General features: G+C 38.5%; 1 protein-coding gene across 1 annotated transcript; it reads left to right on the plus strand.

The window, feature by feature from the left end:
• The first annotated feature begins 629 nt into the window (after positions 1–629).
• On the plus strand, positions 630–17,203 carry LOC109185636 (zinc-finger homeodomain protein 4). Its single transcript, XM_019335596.1, has 3 exons — positions 630–634; positions 14,889–14,899; positions 16,063–17,203. Exon 3 carries the CDS (start codon positions 16,065–16,067, stop codon positions 16,920–16,922), a length of 858 nt encoding a protein of 285 aa, XP_019191141.1. The 5' UTR covers positions 630–634; positions 14,889–14,899; positions 16,063–16,064; the 3' UTR covers positions 16,923–17,203.
• The last annotated feature ends 4,276 nt before the right edge of the window (positions 17,204–21,479 follow it).

Genomic DNA, 21,479 nt, shown 5'->3' on the forward strand with positions numbered 1-21,479 from the left:
GACATTGAAGGGAGCGTAGATCAATTACTCACCACTAAAGAAGGTAGCCGTCACTTTACTCACCACGGTCCGGAAGTTGGTCCCCTACTTCCAAGCTAATCAGGTTAGGGTTATGAACAACTTGCCACTGGCAAGAATCTTGCGCAGCCCATCTTCGTCCGATTGACTGCTCAAGTGGGCGATGGAACTCACTCGGTACATGATAGAATATGCACCTTGATCGTCTATCAAAGCTTAGGTTTTTATTCATAGTCGAATGCTCTGCGCAGTAGGGTGATCCTCAGCTGGTTGATGTTTCAAATGAGGCTGAGTGGTGGAATATACACACTGATGGGGCGACTAGCAGTCGGCTGCGGAGGTGATGTGATGTTACCACGCCCGGGGGATTCCACTTGTATTATGCCTTGCAGTATCAGTTCCGAACTTCAAATAAGGAGGCAGAATACGAAGAGGTCATAGGCGGACTCCGTCTGGTCGAGGCACTCCAAGCCACTCGAATGCGGATCAAGACCGACTCCCATCTGGTGGTCAGTCAGCTTAAGGCAGAGAGCGAACCAAGGAAGAAAGGTTGAAGTTATACAAAGATGTGACTAAGGGACTATTGGGTAGAATGACTGCCTTTGAAATCATCCATGTGCCCCAAACAGAGAACGCCAAAGCAGACATCCTATCGAAGTTAGCATTGGGAGGCATGCCCAGCTACCTCGTGATTGCTTGCCAGATAGAGATCGTGGAAAGGCCGAGTACTGAAGCATTGTTGCTCTGCGCGGTCACTCCGATGCCTACCCCCATTTCTGATCCTAAAACTCAACCTGATAATAAAGAGGATGCCGACCACGTAAAGAAGAGAACATTGTCCTACGAGATAGTAGATAGTCAGTTATACAAATGATCTTTTGGTGCGCCATTGTTGCCCTGCCTGCTTCCTGATGAGGCCAAGATCGTTGTGATGGAGGCTCATCGAGGGATTTGTATAGCTCACCGAGGGACTAACACGTTGGCCCGGAAGCCTGTTATCCAGGGGTATTATTGGCTGACTATGGTGAAAAACTGCATGGAAGAAGTAATGAAATGCCCTACTAGTCAGTCATTCGCCAAGCGGGATACCCAACTTTCCACTTTCTACACTTTGGTCACTACAGCGATTCTCTTTGCGAAGTGGGGAGTTGATTTGCTGGGGACGCTCCTGTAGGCGCCCGAAAGAGTGCGATTTTGTATTGCGAAGTGGGCGGAGGCCGAACTCTTGGTTACCATCACACAATATCAATGTCAACAATTCATATGGACAAACATCATCTGCAGGTTCGGACTGCCTAAGCAGTTGGTCACTGACAATGGCTGGTAGTTTGACAACCGGGCATTCACAGCGTTTTGTGTTCAGCATGGGATTCGACACATAAAAGTGTTCATAGCCTACCTACAGGCAAACGGGCAAATTGAGGAAGAGTTAAGAGGAACTTTGGTCGAGCAGTTGGAGAAAGTATTGTGGGACTACCGGACGGCGACTGCTAAAACTCCCTTCGCGCTGGCATACAGGTTTGAGGCTATGGTGCCGACTGAGATCCAAATACCCAGTCAATGAATATTTTTGTACAATGACGAAGGCAACGGGGATAGCTTGCAAATGAAAAAGAATTTCCTTGAAAAAAGAAGGGATGCGGCATACGCCCGAATGGTTGAGTACAATTGAAGTCTATTAGCTAGGGAACCTACCAATTGAAGACTATGAAAGGTGGGCTAGTGGAACGCACGTGGAATGCTCACCACTTAATGAAGTTCTATTAGTAGGCTAGTAATCTTTCCTTTCTTTTATTAATTCATTGTAGGCACTTAGCGGCTAAACTAGTACATTTAATAAAGTTCGTTTAGTTCGTCATAGTATCGCTTGGAACCATTTGGGCACATCAAAGCACTATCACCCCTCCTTGTGATGATGGCTGACTTCTCCTTTCCAGATATGAAGTTTGGGTGAGCAGTCACACTGCATGCATGGTAGGAGATTTGTCACCCCTCCCAGCGAGGATGGCTGAGTTCACCTTTTCAAGCAGTGTTTTCAACCATGGAGTTTGGGTGAGCTGCCACGCTGTATGCAAGTTAGGAGATTTGTCACCCCGCCCTACGAGGATGACTGATTTTGCATGTTCATGCAGCCTTTTAATGCACGAAGTTTAGGTGGGCAGCCACGCTGCATGCACGTGAGGAGATTTGTCACCCCTCCCTGTGAGGATGGTTGATTTCACTTATTCAGGCAGCCTTTTCAAGCATGAAGTTTGGGTGGCCAGCCACGCTGCATGCAAGTTAGGAGATTTGTAACCCCTCCCTGCGAGGATGGCTGACTTCGCCTTTTCAGGCAACCTTTTCAAGCATAGAGTTTGGGCGAGCAGCCACGTTGCATGCAAGTTAGGAGATTTGTCACCCCTCCATGCGAGGATGGCTAATTTCACCTGTTCAGGCAGCCTTTTCAGGCATGAAGTTTGGGTGGGCAGCCACGCTGCATGCAAGTTAGGAAATTTGTCACCCCTCCTTACAAGGATGACTGGCTTCGCCTTATCAGGCAGCCTTTTCAGGCTTGGAGTCGAAGGGGCGGTCGGACCAATGACAACATCCAAGCCAATCCAAGTTGTTGGTGGCACTCAGGGGCTCGTAGGCAGTCAACCTCGCCCGTTGAGGGACAGCAACTTTCGAAGGTGGTTCATTGTGGGTTGGCACTCAAGGGCTCGTAAGTATTCTGCCTTGCCCACTGAGGGATTTAGCAGAGTTCGATGGTGGTTCAGTGTGGGTCGGCACTCAGGGACTCGTAGGCAATCAGCCTCGCCCGCTAAGGGACTTAGCAAATTTCGAAAGTGGTTCGTTGTGGTTTGGTACTCAGGGGGCTCGTATGCAGTAAGCCTCACCCACTGAGGGAATTAGCATATTTCGAAGGTGGTTCGTTGTGGTTTGTCACTCAGGGGATCGTAGGTAAGCTACCTCGCCCACTAAGGGACTTAGCAGATTTCGAAGGTGATTCATTATGGGTCAACACTCAGGGGCTCGTAGGCAGTCAGCCTCGCCCCACTAAGGGACTTAGCAGATTTCGAAGGTGGTTCATTGTGGTTTGGCACTTAGGGGCTTGTAGGCAGTATGCCTCGCTCACAAAAGGACTTAGTAGATTTCAAAGTTAGATGTTTCCAGTTTGGCGGTCAGGGGCTTGTAGACAGTCAGCCTCGCCCACTGAGGAACTTAGTTGAATTTGAAACAAATAAAGGAGATCAGAGAGGTGAGCAAAAAGAGAAAAAGTTCAATTCAAAAATAAGCCCAAAAATGTGCAGTCGCTTACATTAAAAATGGAGGGGGGAAACTTCTAAACAGTTAGTCTAACTGGTTGATGGGCCAGCGGTCTCCTTCGTTGGGCCAGAGGAAACGTCAATCGGAGCAACAGCATTCGTGGACAAGCGACGCCTTTGTAGCTGGTCGAGCAGATGGCTTTTGTCTTCCCCATCTAGGTCCAAAAACGTCGATTTAGGGTCCCCAGCCAGAGTATTCTGATTACCGGCCTAGCATAAGTACTAGGTGTCTAGCGGGATTTGTTGGCCGCATTCCTGTCCAATCGCCTGGTGGTCCAGGTCTACTGCCCCTGGTCATGTGAGGGGGTAGCTGGGGGTGTGGGTTGTCATCCAAAAAAGCCCGGAGCCCGTAGTGGTGGGGACTTAAGTCGCTATACTTTCTACGCAGGACATCGTAGATCTCCTTTTGAATGTCCTCCGTACCGGCGTTCGCTAGATAAGCCTGGCCGGCCGGTGTAACCAGCCACTCTAGGGCGATCCCTTCAACGTTGACCCGGGCATGCTCCGCCACCTCCCTCCAGAAGTCAGCTGACTCCATGTAGGCAGTCAGGGTTACCTCTGCAGCTCCACCGACAGCTGCTCATTCTTCCTTTGCTCCGCCTCAAGAGTAGAAACTGCCTGACCAAGCTTCAGGTTCAGGTCATCTATATGCCTGGCGTGCTCATCACTAATAGCGTGGAGGTCCTTCAACTCGATCAGCATGACCTTTTGGCGGCGGCGGAGTGCAAGTTGGCACATGAGAGCCTGTCTAAGAATCAAAGGCAAATTCAATCTAAGTATTGGAAGGTGGAAAATCTGATTTGAGGTTCATGAAGCTACCTAGTAGGAGCAGAAGGTGACCCCGTCTAATAGCAAGTCGGAATCGACCCCTTCGACGGACTCTAAGTCCTTAGGGAAGATCACTTTCTCCAACCACTCACTCACAAGGTATTTTCCATTGTGAATGGCCTCCGGGCCAACCAAGATCCGCTTGGCAGTCGGTGCCTCAATGTGGGTCTCCCACTGTCATTTGATCCTCGACCGGTGCAGTTAAAGAGCAGTCGCAGCTGGGGTAGCCGACCCCTTCCACCTAGTATCTGCGGTACACTAAGTTGAGGCAGTCGACGATCCACCAATGACTAGTGCCGAACTGCGGACAACTGATGGTGGGTTGGAGTTGGCTGAGGTGGCCACGCCCTTGCCTTTGTCGACAACAGTCAGGCGAGCGTGGCCAGAAGCGCATAGCAGTGCGCGGCGATCAACTAACAGTTCCTCGGGAGTCTCCTCCGTTAGTTCCTCGTCATCAGAGCTAAGTTCAACGGCTTGCCTGGGAATGGTGTGGTGAACAATCACCGTCCCCTCATCATCCTGATCATCCACGTCCGACTCCTCCAAGGACGACTGCGTGTCGTTGTTCCCCGCGAAAGATAAGTAAGGGCAGTACACTATCATCACTTACTGGCAACCGGGTAGGGTTCGAGAACAAACATGTGTTGGTTGCGCCATCGAGCAAAATGCCAACCTTTTGCATAGCCTGCAGTCACAACCAGCGCCTGGCGGAGATAAGCTCACCCTCGATGATCCGCTTGACCAGATCAGCCAGGTTGTATGGGTTGGGTGGCTTCTTCTCGAGGCGATAATACGACGACTGCCAGGCAGTCAGGAAATTGAAGACAGCGTGAGGAAGAATAGGTGGTCGGAAAAACATGAACTCCTCCTTCCAACCCTTATGGGAGGATTACAGTTTGACCAGGAACCTACGACTATCCCGGCCACGAATTTGGACATAACCCGGGGCGGCCGAACCCATAGTAGTCAACCGCAATAACTGGTGGAAGAGTGGCAGGGAGGCCTTCGCCTTGAGGCAATGGCAATAGGTTAAGAAGGAGACAAGGAGGTGGTAAAAGTTGGTCCCCAACTGACCTGAAACGAGGCCATAGTATCGAAGGAGAAGGGAGAAAAAAGAAAAGACTGGCACGCAGAACCCGCAGCGGATGGACTAGAAATGGATCCCTACAACGGCACCCTTGGGGGGATCTATAACCAGTTGTTTGCTTGGGCTCCGAGTGACCATCGTCGTGCCCTGTAGGCGACAAACGTAGTTATAATCGACGACGGTGAGGGTGGAATAGCGACCGACCGGCCACTCTAGGTCCTCAAAAAAACCTGGTTCCCTATCAATTGGCGGGTCGACCAGGGCTACGGAAGTGGTTCCCAGGGTCGCTGTCGGCTGAGAGGTGGTGGATGGAGAATTGGAAGTTAAGCTTTGGTAGATGGCGAAGGAAGAGGCGATTGGAGTTTGGGTAGACGACATTGTACCAAGAAAACAAAGCAAGAAGTAAAAGGGCTAACCTTGAAAGAAGTGAAGAAAGGGTGGCTGGAAGAGAACGGAACTGACTCGGAGAGAAATGAGAGGGTCGGAGAAGGTTGCTAGTTCGCCGGAGGAAGTGAAGGATGAAAGGGATTCACCGGATATTACAAAGGAGAAGGAAGAAGTGTGAAAGAGGAATGGAAGGGAGTGGTTTGGCTATTTATAAGTATGGCCAGTTTCCGAGATCGTGACACGTGTCCTTCATCGGACGGCTAGGGGAAGAGATGTAACGTCTGACAGGACGTTACGAAAGGACACTCTCGAGACTGTAACCGGTGAAATTCGAGGAGACGCAATTATTACACTTCAGTAACCGTACAATTTACGGAACTAGTTGGGAAGGAGGCAGAACCAGTCAACATTTCATTGCACGCCCAGCTGAGTGCGTACCCCAACTTAACACCCCACGAAGGGATTGGCAAGCAGTTGGTCAAGACCCGAGTTCTACACTTGGCGGTTTTGTTCTACTTTTTTGAGTCGTCACTCGGCTACACCTCAGAAAAGTGAGGGACTGGTGATAGATACCCCCTAATCGGGCTCCCAGCCAGATACAAGGGACGCAATCGATCCTAATTGCCTAGGACACATGGCAGTTCATAAGAAGAGGCCCATGTTGCTCTGGTGAATGCACAACTACTAGGGTGGTCTTCTAGTCAGCTCGGTGGGGTGACCAGGCTCACTAGTCGGTGTGACGCCGACCGGGTCCCTAGTCAGCTGGGATGGGTATCCAGGCTAGGCAATCGGTGTGTCCCTGATTGAGTGCACACTCCAGAGGCGGTTAAGGCTAGATTTCACAGAGATTCTTTCCTTGTGCGACAAGTAACTTCCTTTTTTCACATTAGGAAGATACTCCGTCAATTTTGGAAACTTTCTTAACTTTATTATAACTTCTCATTTCTTGCCTTCTTCAAAGCCCAATTCCTTGTATAACAATCATTATTGTGTGGACCATATTTTGTATATTGTAAAATAATGCACATTCAATACAAAAATAATGTACATTTAGTACAAAAATAATGTACTTTTTGTTATGGTCCACATAACACTGTGCGGACCATGGTCTACACAATAATTTTCCCTTGTATAAATAGCCCCCTTGGGGCACATTGTAATGAATCCGGTTTTCAATACACTTAACGTTACTCTGCTATGCTTTTTTCACATATTCTCTTTTTTTTTTTATTTAGTATTTTACAGTAGTGTTGGCCCGCCCACCTGGCTACCCTTCAACCGTAAAACCAACAGTACAGGTTTGAATATTTTTGGTATTGGAAACACTTCTATATCCTCTACCTCGTGTTCCCTTCAGTTACAAAATATTTTGCATGTTCCAAATCCTACCAATTCTCTCTTGTCGGTCAAACGTTTTGCCACAAACAATAATATTATTTTTTAAGTTTCATCCTTCTGTTTTTGTTGTGAATGATCTCACCGGGTTCTACTTAGAGGAGAGAGCTCGGGGGGATTTTACAAACTTCCAATACTAAATCCCATAGCATTCGTTACATCCAAAGCGTCATTAGAAGTTTGGTACAACCGTGTAATTTTGCATATTCTCTTAATCTAAGATATTCGATTTACTTTCTTGCCAACTGGATAGTGGACTGATTGACTCAGACTTATGATCAGACAATCATTTAGATGGATAAACATATATAGCGTAAAACGGAAGACTAAAGCAGAAAGTAAATCAACACATAGGTTTGTTTACCCAGTTCGATATAGTGTGTATCTTCATCTGAGGGACGATCACCAATGCGTCCAATCCACTAACTCAGAATCCAATGTACAAAGGTAGAGAGGAATGATCTCACCCAAGTGCCCCACACAAGGTATGTACCCAGTCTACAAAGGTTTAGTGGATTGTTGAAGTCGGAGAGTCGTGCATCCAGAAGTCCAATGAAATCCCTTCAATGGAGAGCTAACTCTGATGCAGTCCGCTTCACTGACACAGTCCTACGTTGTTCACACAACTGAGTGATCTTCACGTCCATAGGTTAAGCATAGTTGATTCTTCTCAAGTTCATCTTCGTAATCACCATGAGCTTTAGGTCTTGAGAAGATAACATAAAAACCAGAGATGTGTATCTTTTAGTATTAAGAGCTGCGGCTTTAATCAATGCAAACCTAACTTCTGAAAGTATATGTGTTATATACTTCTTGACTTGGCCTCTCTCCATATATAACCCTGGTTGTAAAAGGTATGACTTGTAGAAGAATAATCTTGAATCTTTAAGAAGATTTCGACCATACCTAAGGAGATGATCCACTGATATTCTTTCCAGAATAGACTTTGACGGCTTATAGTAACTTTCCTTTAACAGATCTTTGACGGCTTGACCCAGAGACGCTTCTATTGTATGTACTGATCAATCAGTCTTCTTGAGTCTTTAAAGACGGTCAGGCAACAAGCTAAACCCTATCTTAATTTGCCATAATAGTATTGTCAATTATATGTTGGGGTTTCCCTCAAAAATAAACCACTAACAAACCGTCTTGGTTATCCCTACTCTAGAGCCCTACATAGAATTCTAAAGTCATTGTCCAGTGCCAAAATTGTCAATTGATAGTAGTAATTCTCTTTGTTCTACCTGTCAAGTAGGGAAATCCTCATGACTCTAGAAAGAGTCACAACATCTAGTTCTTCTGTTTTAGATTTAATTTACACAGATATTTGGGGACCATCCCCGGTTTTATCGACTAAAGGTCATCGTTATTTTGTTATACTTGTTGATGATTATTCCAGATATACTTGGTTCTGTCCCATGAAACTAAAGACAGACATTTATGCTATTTTTAATCAATTTAGGGCACTAGTTGAGCGCATCTTTTCCACCAAAATAAAAGTCATTCAATCTGATCTAGGTGGAAAATACAAGAAACTTGGCAAGCTCTTTGTAGTCTTGAAATAAACCATCATTAGTCTTGTGCCTACTCCCATGAACAAAATGAATGTGTCAAAAGACGTCACAAACATATTGTTGAAACTAGTCTAACCTTACTTGCTCAAGCGTCTGTCCCTATAGAGTTTTGGTCCTATGCCTACGAAATAGCAGTTTTTCTAATTAACCGAACGTCATCTGCAACCTTAAACAATTTAAGTCTGTATGAAATCATTTAAAAAAAAAAACCCTACAGACAACTCATTCCTCCATGTCTTTGGTTGTCTATGTTTTCCCTATCTCCATCTCTAAAAACACACAAAATAGAATATTTCTGCTCCATTTGTCTTCCTTGGTACCAAGAGTCTATTAAAGGATATCATTGCTTGAATCTAAATACTGAAAAAAAAAATTCTTACCATTCACCATGTTTGATTTGATGAGTGTGTTTTCCCTTTTGTAGCTAAAACTCCTCCACAGGTTTCCGCTACGACTCAAGATGCAAAACAATGGGTTGTCGTCAACATTCCAAGTGAACCAAAGTGCCAGAATTTCAACACACCCGTGTAGCCGGCGTGTTGCAGCCGTGTCGACATCCCAGTAACTAACACGACCGCGACACGGGCGTGTAACGATGAATCCCAATGTCACAACTTTTGACACAAACGTGTCACTGCCATGTTAGGACAGTGTCCCACTTTCAGTAAAGGACACGGCCCCGACACGCTCGCGACACACCCGTGTCGCCGAAACCTCCAGACCCCGGCCGATTCTACTTCTGATCTTCCTCTGGTTGATCCTTCCAGACCTGAGCGCCCTCAACGCACACATCCTATGATCTTAAGGCACATGACTCATGATTCCACAAGTAACAAATCTCTAATTGTATGTATTGGTGACTCAGAACCCACATGCTACTCCCAAACTGTGAAAAACCCTCATTGGAGGAAATGGGTTTACAAAATAAAAAAGAGAGTTGATGGTACAATTGAACGATATAAAGCGAGACTTGTTGCAAAATGGTTCAATCAGGTTGAAGGAAAAGATTACTTTGACACTTTTAGTCCTGTCGTCAAACTGACTACAGTAAGACTTCTCTTATCTCTTGCTATAACAAATGATTGGTCTATCAGACAGCTTGATGTTCACAATGTTTTTCTCAATGGCTGCATGATTGAGGATGTCTACATGAAGCAACTACCATGATATATTGACAAAACATTTCCCACGCATGTCTGTAAGCTCAAAAAATCTCTTTATAGTTTAAAACAGGCACCACATGCATTGTTCAAGCATCTTCAAGATTGTCTACTCTCAATTGGTTTCAAGGTATTGAAGACTGATGTGTCATTATTTATTTATTCCAATATTAATACTCACATTTATCTCCTTGTCTATGTTGATGGCATACTAATCATGAGCAACAACACCAGTTTCTTGGCTTCAATAACGAGCAAACTAGCTGACACTTTCAAAATCCAGGATATGGGACCTCCGAGCTTCTTCTTAAGGACTGAGACAGTACACAGCAAGGGGGTGCTTCTTCCGTCACAAAGGAGGTACATGCTAGAGATACTCAAAAGATCTGAAATAGAATATTACACACCAATTTCCACACCAATCCCAGTCAATAATAAGCTATGTGCATCAGACTCATATCAATCGTATGACAATCAAACACAGTACCGCAACATAGTTGGAGCACTCCAATATCTCACCATCACTCATCGAGATCTCTCCTTTATTGTCAACAAACTTTGTTAATCTATGCAGTCTCCAACCAATGATTACTGGATTACCCTAAAACGTGTCCTAAGATATGTCAAATTCACTCTAGACAATGGACTTTGTCTTATTAAGTCAGATTCAGACGCTATTCATGCATTCTCGGACTCGGATTGGGCAGGCTGTCCTGATGACAACAAATCCACTAGTGGATTTGCTGTCTTTATTAGTAATAATCTAATTTCCTAGGCTTGCTGCAAACAAAAGACATTTGCTAAATCCTCAACAAAAGCAGAATACAAAGCTACTGTTGATGTCTTGGCGGAAGTTACATGGTTAGTTGCTTTAATTAAAGAGCTTTGTCTTACCCTGTATAGAAACCACAAAAATTTTGGTGTGACAATCATGGTGCTATCTTTTTGTGTGCAAATTTTATGTTTCATGCAATAACCAAACATGTTGAAATTGACGATCATTTTGTTCGTAAAAAAAGTGGCATCAAAAGAAATACAAGTGAACATCATCTCTACAAAAGACCAGCTAGCAGACATATTCACCAAGCCACTAACCACAACAAGATTCAATGATCTAAGGGTCAAACTCAATTTTCTCTCAAAGAATCTCAAGCTTGAGGGGGCGTATAATGACTAATGACTCTATATTCTAGTTACACTAGAATTCCTTCTCCATCTCTCTGTATTATTGGGAATATTATCATTTACCATTTTTATCCTGCCTGGGACTCTTTGTACTAGTTATTGTTCTCACAATAACCTAGTATGATATCAAATGTCAAATCAAGTATTATCACTATGCCAAAAGTTATATATAGGTAGTAGGGAAGAAATAAATTCATGTCTTTATACCTATCTGTAGTAACCAATGCCATTTTTCAATGGCAACATGTTAGACTTGGTACACAAAACTTCTGCCCAACAATATTTTGATACAATGTTTTACATTGTATTGGTACACATGCAGTTAGCTGGTGTGAAAGAAATTTGGATGAGATGAATGGAATTTAATTTGTTAATTTTCTTGTGGAATAAAATTTAATTTTATTTATTTAGGGCATGTTTGGTTAAAACATTAAAATTGAAATTGTAATGGAAATAAAATAATTGATTAGTGTAATGGATTTAAGTAAAAGAAGCATATATATTTGCATGGTAGCATATATATATATATATATATATATATATATATATATATATATATATATATATAAAAGAGGCGATCATATATGGTCATGTCATTAGGTGTGGCAGTGTGGTCATATCTGTGTCGTTGAATCAGTTTAATATAACAGCAGTAGCTAATTCTGAAGATTTTTGCGCGTTTTGGTAAGTGGGGGTGTTATGGTAATTACAGTGGCCATTTATAATGGCTAGGGTCCAGAATACACCAATAGTGTAGACAACATGCACCAATAGTGTAATAAAACACACCACAGGGTGAAACACACCAATAGTGTATTCCCGAACACTGTATGATGTATTTATTCATATCTAATGGGCGCGTCTTTGGTGATGCATACCTAATTTGTGTATGTTTTTTACTGTGCATTTCATAACATGGATGGTGTATACTTGTATAACAATTGGTGCGCCCGCACTGACCACACGGGAAGGCGTTGCCGCACCTGAACTTGGCACCAATGGGAATCTACAAATACACCAGAGTAAGGCTAATAATGCACCAATTACACAAATAGAACACACAACAATGTGATTTCCCTTATTATGGTGCCCTATGACGGGTTTAACCTTGCAGTTCGCTGGGGAGGAGAACGCGCGTGAAAATACTAGAAGAATCTTGATTAATGTGATTCATTGGATCTATCTAATCTAATGGCCTGTAATTGACTATATGACCACACCTAACAACATGGCTGCACTTGATCGCCCTATAATATATATATGATCGCGTTCAGTGCGAAAAGGACACTGAGAGGGAAAATTCGAAGGAAATTAATTATGCACTCTTAGAAAGAAAACCGTGCATTTGAAGACTACAAAACGTGCACTTGAAGTCCAAAAGATATGCACTCAAAGGCACAAAGATGTGCACTCAAATGAGAAACTAAATACTGAAATAAAAGTGATGCACTTGAAGAATGAAAAATGTGCATTCAAATGAGGGCAAATGTGCACTCGAAGAAGGACAAATATGAACTCGCATACAAAAGGCAAACTGACTTATTTACTCAAAAGTACAATTATGCCACGACATGTTTTTTAATTAAACTTCCAATTCATTATTGCATGGATCATGGTCCAGACTCCAGACAATAATTTGCCTTAAACTTCAATTTGGCCGGTTGATTTGTATTGCCCGCTGGAAATTCTCCTCATTTTTTTACCTGTTTGAACCTTTTTTATTTGATCCGCATAATATATATATATATATATTGGTGCAAATAATTTCCCTTTCTTCCCGATTGAGTGAAGCGTGTCTGGCAGATCGAAGCAAAGACACTGAAAAATATGGTGTTAATTGCTGTGTTCTGATATTCCAAGAGGACATGATTGTCATGTTTGATCAGAGAGTACTCTCTTCTCTTTTTTTTTTTTTCTTTTTTCTTTTTTTTTCTTAAATTTCCTGTCAATCTGATTACTGATACTGATTTTACAATACAGCACACACACACAGAGTAGGGCAGACTGCTTCTCTGCTAGTTTTCCACTCTCTACAGTGTTGTTGTATCTATTAACTCTTCATAAAAACAAATAAATTATCTAACAATAATAACATTTATTCTATATATATATATATATATCGGATGGCATTCATGTGGTGATGAGAACTAAAACCATGTTGCTGGATGAGTGTTTTCCTTGCTGAGTAAGTGTGGCTCGTGAAGAAATTTAATACCAAACATGCTATCCATTTTCAGCTAAAACCTAATTATCATTCTTCATCTTCTGCCATTCTATTAATAACCCTACCTTCTACTTTCTTTCATAATCATTTTACTTTAAAAAAAAAAAAAAAAAAATCACCTATCCCTATAATCTTAGTAAAAGAGGTAAATCACAAAGTGTATCTCAATTGTTTACAATTCTAAGGTGCCTATGAATCGAATCAAAACTCTTAATTCTGGAAGACAATCATTCATTACTTTGTTTATGCATACACACACTTCTACCACACCAATCGTCACCATATTTTGTACAAAATTATACTCTTCGATATCATAGAGATACTAATAAAATAAAATAAAAAGGATAAATTTTGTATTTGCTAAAATTGTACTATGGTAGACATACAAGGGTAGAAGGATCACAAAAAAATAAAAAAAAAATAAAAAAATAAAAAAAATTACTTCTTTTGTTTTGTTTTTTGTTTTTTGTTTTTTTTTTTTTTTGCCCGGGGGTTGGGGAAGGAGTTAACTTTGAAAATATGTGTATTTACTCAGTAGCTAGGGTAAAATAGACTGTGAAAAGAGATCTATCCAAAATACACTGAAAAGAGAATATTCTAATTGTGTGGATATAGAAAAAAAATAGAATGAAGTAATAGTACAAATTTGTTATAATGAAGAAGTTAATTTTATTCTTAAAGAATGAATAATTCTACAATAATTATTCTTTTAATGTTTCATTCTATGTTTGAAGATAATGAAAATTAAATTCCAATCCCTCTCATATTTTTTTTTTGCTGATTTCTCTTTTTTTTTTACACATTAATTTTCCTCTTTTAAAAAAAATAAGATCAACAAATTCTACTCGTTTGTGACGGTAAAACTATCGTTTAATTAATATAAGATTTTTTTTTAATTATAAAGTTAATTTGTAAATTATTATGATTATTGACATAACGATATGCAGAAAGGGAATTAAAGAATTAGGAAGATTGGATAATGTGTGTGAATGTGAGCAATTAATTAAGGATCACATGAGTTGCATGAAAGGGTGATCTGATCTTTAGTGAAAGTGCATGAGATGATCAGTCTTAAAAGAGGGGTAGTTTTGCATTAATAAAATCTGTAACCAAAATCATGATGGATATAATTACATGTGTGTGTGTGTATATATATATATATATATATATATATATATATATATATATATATATATATATATATAGAGAGAGAGAGAGAGAGAGAGAGAATTATGATCAAATTAGAACAATCTTTTCAAGTGAGAATGTAGACAAATTTGATTCGTTAACTTAAAATTAATGAAAAAATATGGTGATTTTTCTGTAATTATGATTGTATATTTAGAAATTACATTGTTTTTTTTTAATGCTACTGACTCTATTACAATGTAGTATTTGTTCATATACTTTCTCAACCTACTGAAATACAAAGAACCAATAACGCCTGCACTGAGACTCGAACTCACAACCTTCAAAATGGAAGTCCAACCCGGGTATCATTAAACCACATAATCTTGATTCCAAATACATTATTAGTTATTTACAATTGCACATTCAACCATTTCTAAATGCACAATTATAATTACAAAAATGTCATCATATTTTTCTCTTATTTTTCTTTATTTTAATTTTCAACAGTTAGATTTTGTCCACCGAGAATTATTTTATACTTTGTTGGGGGTTTGTAATTTCATGCATGCTACAGCCTGCAAGCCATAAAGTAAGCAATCAGATTAGTACACAATCTAATCAACCTTCTGTGACAGTTTGCCTAACGACAATCAATGATTTCATTATTAGTTTTTTTTTTATTATAAAGAAAGTATTTATTCTAAGAAATACATATATAATTAGATTTGTTTAAACTTTACTTTGATATCAAACAAGAAGTCACAAACAAGTAGACAAAAGTTATTAATTGGTTTAACTAATTAAGTTATTAATCACTCGGGACATGTTAAAACTAAAAATTAATCTATTATTTTTGTGTTATGTCAAAAATTGACAGTCTAATTTAGCGTTATTGATCTTAAAATGGTTTATATCTAAAACATAAATAAAGTTTGCAGTGAAATAATGCAATTTTTAGAGAGATAGGCAGCAAGATCAGCAACAGTTATCTCTTGTTTGCCCTAATGTAGCTGCTTCAGATCTGTGTGCTTCATGCAACTATAAACTCCCAGATTATAAGAGAAAATTAAATAATTATTTATCGAATTTTTTCAGCTAATTAATTAGCTGATTATATAAATAATTAAAAAAAAAAAAAAGTTGTGAGAGATTATTTTCGTAATTAATGACAATTTCTTTTCAAGAATTGTCTCTCTCTCCCTTTCTCTCTCCTCCTTTGTCCTCTCCCATTTTCTGACACACTGGTCTGCATTGGAGTAAACTTGATTCCTGATAGTGCAAGCAAAGCAATCACCCCACTTTATTTATTTATTCATTTTTGTTTTAATCTCCCCTTTCAAATTTTTCACTTGCATTCAAAAAAAAAAAATTAAAATTAAAAATTGAACACTTTCTCTCTCATGGTTCTTCTGCTAACTTTTTGGGCCTCACTACTACTAATAAGCTCATGCTTAGCTTAGTGCTTCTTCTTCATTCAGTAGCAAAACCCACCTCCAAAAACTCCTCTTTCTTCTTCTCCTTCTTCTTCTTCACACCCATAATATTATTATATTATTTGTCTCAGCTCAAAACAACATACACTTTCTTAGCTACCCTTCATTGCAGTAATTAAGATGGTTTAGTGTCAAGATTAAACCAGACAGAAGAGTGTTGGTTTAGTTCAGTTTAGTTTAGTTTAGTTTAGTAGCTCTTCTTCTTCTTCTTCTTGTAAAAACAAACTTTTTTCTTTCACCCATTATATTCTAGTTTCTGGGGTCTTGAAGTACAGGAATGGAGATTCCATCAAGTCATGAAGATGGAGAAATGCCAATTCCCATAAACAGCACATATGGGCATGGGCATGGGCAGCATATCATAATGCATCATAATCAAAATAATAATAATAATCACATAATAATCCCCTCGGCACCACCTTCCTCCATTAATGGCGTCCCAGTTGAGAGCACTGCCAAGAAGCAGATGGTGAGGTACAGAGAGTGTCTGAAGAACCATGCGGCCGCCATGGGAGGCAATGCGACTGATGGGTGTGGAGAGTTCATGCCCAGCGGTGAAGAGGGCAGTCTGGAGGCTCTCACTTGCTCCGCCTGCAACTGCCATAGAAACTTCCACCGGAAAGAGGTTGAAGGTGAGCCTCTATTATCCCTGCAAATCCCCCCATCTCCTCCCTGTCACTGCACCTACCACCACAAGAGGAAAGTCTTTGTGGGGGCTGAGCCATTGGGAGGTGTAGGGTACCCTAGACCACCCCCCCATCAGATGATCATGTCCTACAACATGGGCGGCAGCCTGCACCCGTCAGATCAGTCAGATGAGCATGAAGAAGGCGGCGGTGGAGGTGGTGGTGGTGGTGGTGGGGTGGTGCTCCGGCCACCATTACACCAGATGGGGATGGTGAAGAAGAGATTCAGAACAAAGTTCACCCAAGAACAGAAAGACAAAATGCTGAGCTTTGCTGAGAGAGTTGGGTGGAAGATTCAGAAGCAAGAGGAATCTGTGGTGCAACAATTCTGCCAAGAAGTTGGAATCAAGAGAAGGGTCCTCAAGGTTTGGATGCACAACAATAAGCACAATCTTGCCAAGAAAACCATCCAAAATCCCAATCCCAATCCTCCTCAAATTCAACTCTAGATACAAATCATCATCTAATATTAATTTCTTCTCATCATCTTATATATTTTGGTGTTGATTTTAGCTAGATTTCCAGTTTCTGGTTGGGTATGTATGGATTAGGATTTTAGGTCAATATAAGTTAAAATAATACTGAGAATGAAGGAGAGGGAGGGAGTAGAGATCAGAGTATAGTTCATGCTGTTCCCTGTTGGTTGCTTAGAGACTGCCTTTATGCACTCCATCTTTTCAACATTTTTCTTGCTAGCCTATTCATCAATAATTACTTTTCTTTATCCCAACTTTTTTTTTTTATTAATTCCCATCATCCGTTTGATGAAATATATAATTGGCTATATTAATGAATAGGTCCACCTTATAAAATCAAAATTAATAAAACTTCTGTTTTATGTGTCTGGTTTGATTAACGAAACTTGCTGATGAAGTTATTTTTAATATAATTTTTTATAATATTAGTATACAAAATTTATATATTCCGAAACTACACTAAAAATAGTATTAAACACAAAAAAAAAAAAAAAAAAAAAAAATCAAATTTGAGAATAAGTAAAACATACTAAAGAAAATAAACAGAGAAGAAAGAGTTGGTTTGACCAATGAATAGTAAGTAAGACAGATAAAAGATAAATGGGACAGACAGAGTATCAAACATACTGAATGTATTATTTAAGTCATATACTAACTAATCATCTAACATATACATTTGACTAGTTTGATAAATTATAATAGTTTAACAACTTTCAGTTTTAAATGGAAAAAAGTGAAGATAATATACTTGGATTACTCGGTCACCTAAGCACCGCTTAGACGCTCTAGGCGTTAGGCGCCCCTCAAGCGTCAGAGTAGCGCCTAGCTCATTCTGCAATATTGATCTGCATCAAATATTAATTGATCATTCATATTTAACAACTAATTATCAGAGAGTGTGTGGGCTATAGTAGGGGCCTGGCACCTCCCCAAGATGTAGATTAATTTTTTATTTATTTTTTTTCTCATTTAGGGTAGTTGTTTAATTGTTTCCCATGACAAAAAGCCAAAAAGAAAGACTAAACAAATCCAAAAAGGGACAATAATTAGACAAGAAAGGCAAAATCAAGAATAAAATGCGTTAGGGCAACCATCTAATTTGGTTTCAACTTTCAATAGCACATTTTGGAGATTTATTTTCACCTTTAATTTTATTTGGTCATTTCATCCATTTATAAGGTTGTTCGCAACTTTTGCTAGGGTTTTGTTCCATTTACATTTTTAATTTTATACTAAGTCTTTTCATTTATTTTTTTTCTTTTTGTATTTTTCTATAAATTTTTAAAAAAATTCTAAAGTGTCAATCAATAGTAAAGTGTTAACGGTATACTCAGTATAATTCGTTATATTTATGAAAATTTATTCACAAAAATTAAATAAATTAATTGAAGGAATAAAAGGTTTTAAAAAAAAAGTTATTATTTCTTTTTTATTAAGCCAAACACATAAAATAAAATATTTTACCTTTCCTTATTTAAATATCAAATTTTATTATTAGTTGTTTTTACTTTTTACCAATAATAATGAAGTAAAGGCAGTAGAGCTAAATAATAAAGGAATAAGGGTCAAATAGGCCATTGAACTGCACACAATAATGCAATTAGGCCACTGAACCAAAAAAAACAACAATTAGGCCACTAAACTAAGCAATTTTATTCAATTATTCTAATTTACAGGTTTTGTAGGTTACTAACAGGTCACCCAAACAATTTAAAATATTTTAAAAAAAATTATTATTTAAAAATAATAAATTAAAAAAAAAAAAAACTCGTCTCTGCCGGAGACGAAGAGTTTCTTCGTCCATGGCCGGAGACAAGAAACTCGTCTCCGGCGGAGACGGTTAATGTTTTTTTTTTTTTTTTTTTTAATTTTAATTTTAATTTATTATTTTTAAATAATAATTTTTTTAAAAATATTTTAAATTATTTGGGTGACCTGTTAGTAACCTACAAAACCTGTAAATTAGAATAATTGAATGAAATTGCTTAGTTTAGTGGCCTAATTGTTGTTTTTTTTAGTTCAGTGGCCTAATTGTATTATTGTGTGCAGTACGATGGCCTATTTGACCCTTATTCCAATAATAAATATGGGAAGCATGATCTTCTGTTGCCTGATTAATTGTGGCAGAGCGCCTATTTATTGTCATTCTGCACACTTGTCTTTTCTCTTCAAATTCCCTCTTCCTAACCTACTTTTAACTGACTCATAACTTTCATTCGATCCATAATTCAATTACGTTAATTTAGTCAATACTTTTAAATGTTTAACAACAATTTATTATCAGTTGATTCGGTGAAGAAATTCAAAATTTATCGAATTACTAATATATAAATAAAAATATAAAATATAGTAAATGTATTATACATAAAATAAAATTTTGATTAATTCAGTTAGTTAATCTAAATATAATTTGGATTCGAAAATAAAAGATTTCGATCACCACCAAAATAAAAATGTGATTGATTCAATTTTAGTTTGGAACTAATTGAATTATCAATTTTCATTGTTTTTTCTTGGGATATGAAACATTGAGTAGAAAAGCCTAATCCCTCTTATTAAAAACTAATAACTCAAAGGAGATCCGTTCGAACGTATATTTGTTATATAGATTTGGATACGTTATTAATTTTCAGATTTTTTTATCCTTTTGTGTTATAAATGTAACTTATCTATCTTCTTATTTATTTATTTGTGGAAATTATCATTTTAGTCACCGAATTATAAGATAATATTAAACTCAATCAATCCCTATATGATATACGTTATTACTAGTAAAAAGTAACACTTACAATGCTTTCTATTAAAATAACCCTAATTGGCTAGGGCTACAAATGAAATGTCACCTATTATTTTTTCTTTTTTTTTTTCAAATAGCAATCCAAATCTATGATTTAGTGAAGGTTAGTATTTCCGTTTCTCGTTACTAAGTCATGGAATTGGAGAGAAATTTTGGAGGGAAAAAAAAAAAAAAAAAAAAAAAAGAGAGAGAGAGAGAGAGAGAGAAATATGATGTGAAATTCGAATAGTAACATACTAACATTAGTCAACTAGGTTTACGAAGAATAACAGTAAAGGTGTGTTTGGTTCGCACATAGGAATCTGAATGGAAATCAAATACTCCGTACTTGGTAATGAGATTGGGTTTTGGTGAAAGTATTTTGCATGTTGGTAGTAGGGTGGAATTGGAATTATTACTAATATTTATATTTGGTTATATATGACCCTATAATGGGAATAAAGGATTTAAAAATATAAACACAAAAAATCAAAGCAATTGATCCCAATATATACAATGACATCCAAATTAAAGCACCAATATGAACACACACACACACACAAATTAAAACAAAAATCTAAATGCATTAGTCTAAACTTAAAAATTAGATTACCAATAAGATGGAATGATATCCATTTTTAATTAAGAAATGATGTTTTTAATTGAAGAGGTAATCAAATCTCATAATTATGTTTTAAAAAGTTATCAATTAAACACTAACTATGATTTTGATTCTCATTCCTAGTGTGTAAACTCATAAACCAAATATAGCCTAAATTTGAACAAACATGGGGAATTGAATTTGCTAGTAATTTATCACTTGTAAATTAAAAATAAAAATTTTTGTTTGTTTATTTATTTATACTTTGAAGAGAAGAGATGATAAAAAGGGAAAACATAGGCGGAAGGCTCCAGTTGTTATATTATAGACCGCGGTGCATAATCGATTATGCACCGCGGCCCATATACGGCGCCGTTTCTTTAAGTAAAGAAACGGCCCGCCGTTAGAGTTAACGGAGTCCGTTTGTTTGGTGTATTAAACACCAACTGACACTACAGTATATCCAAACCGACACTGCAGTTATATCAAAATGATACTGTAGTTATAGTGAAATGAAACTGCAGTGTATATAAACTGAAACTGAATAACATTTCACATATTTGAGTGTATATTGTACAATGAAGCTGTAATTATATCAAAATGATCATGTAGTTGTGTTTTAATAAAACTATAGTGTATATAAAATAAAATTAAATAACATTTTCACATATTTGAGTTTATAAATATCGAATGAAACTATAGTTATATCGAAATGAAACTGTAGTTGTGTTCAACTGAAACTGCAGTGCATACAAAATGACACTGAATAACAGAGTTACTTTTTGCAAAGTGTGCAAAACGGCGGAAATAAACACTGTTAATTTTCATTTTTAAAAAAAAAAAGACGCGCGGTGCATAATCGATTATGCACCGCGGTGCATAATATAATGTGCCGAGCAATAAATAATGGGCCACAGAGACAGAGGTTTCAAGGGATAAACGTGACCCAGAAATCCAAAGCTAGAAATTGTGTTCCACCTATTACCTTACATTACAAATTACCATTAGCCATTAGGCATTAGGCAGTGAACGACCGCACGCTGACTTGTGACCCTTGTCCCCCTTCCATGTGGTCCTCTCTCTTCTCTCTTTCAGAATCCAAAGATTACTGTTTTTTTTTTTTTTTTTACTTCATTTTTCTCATCCCCTATTT

This window comes from Ipomoea nil, unplaced genomic scaffold (genome assembly GCF_001879475.1).
Source record: "Ipomoea nil cultivar Tokyo-kokei standard unplaced genomic scaffold, Asagao_1.1 scaffold1334, whole genome shotgun sequence".
In the NCBI taxonomy this organism is placed as follows: Eukaryota; Viridiplantae; Streptophyta; class Magnoliopsida; order Solanales; family Convolvulaceae; genus Ipomoea; species Ipomoea nil.

Bases quoted from the DNA above. Each gene is read 5' to 3' on its own strand.
- LOC109185636 (XM_019335596.1), top strand. From the start codon at position 16,065: ATGGAGATTCCATCAAGTCATGAAGATGGAGAAATGCCAATTCCCATA.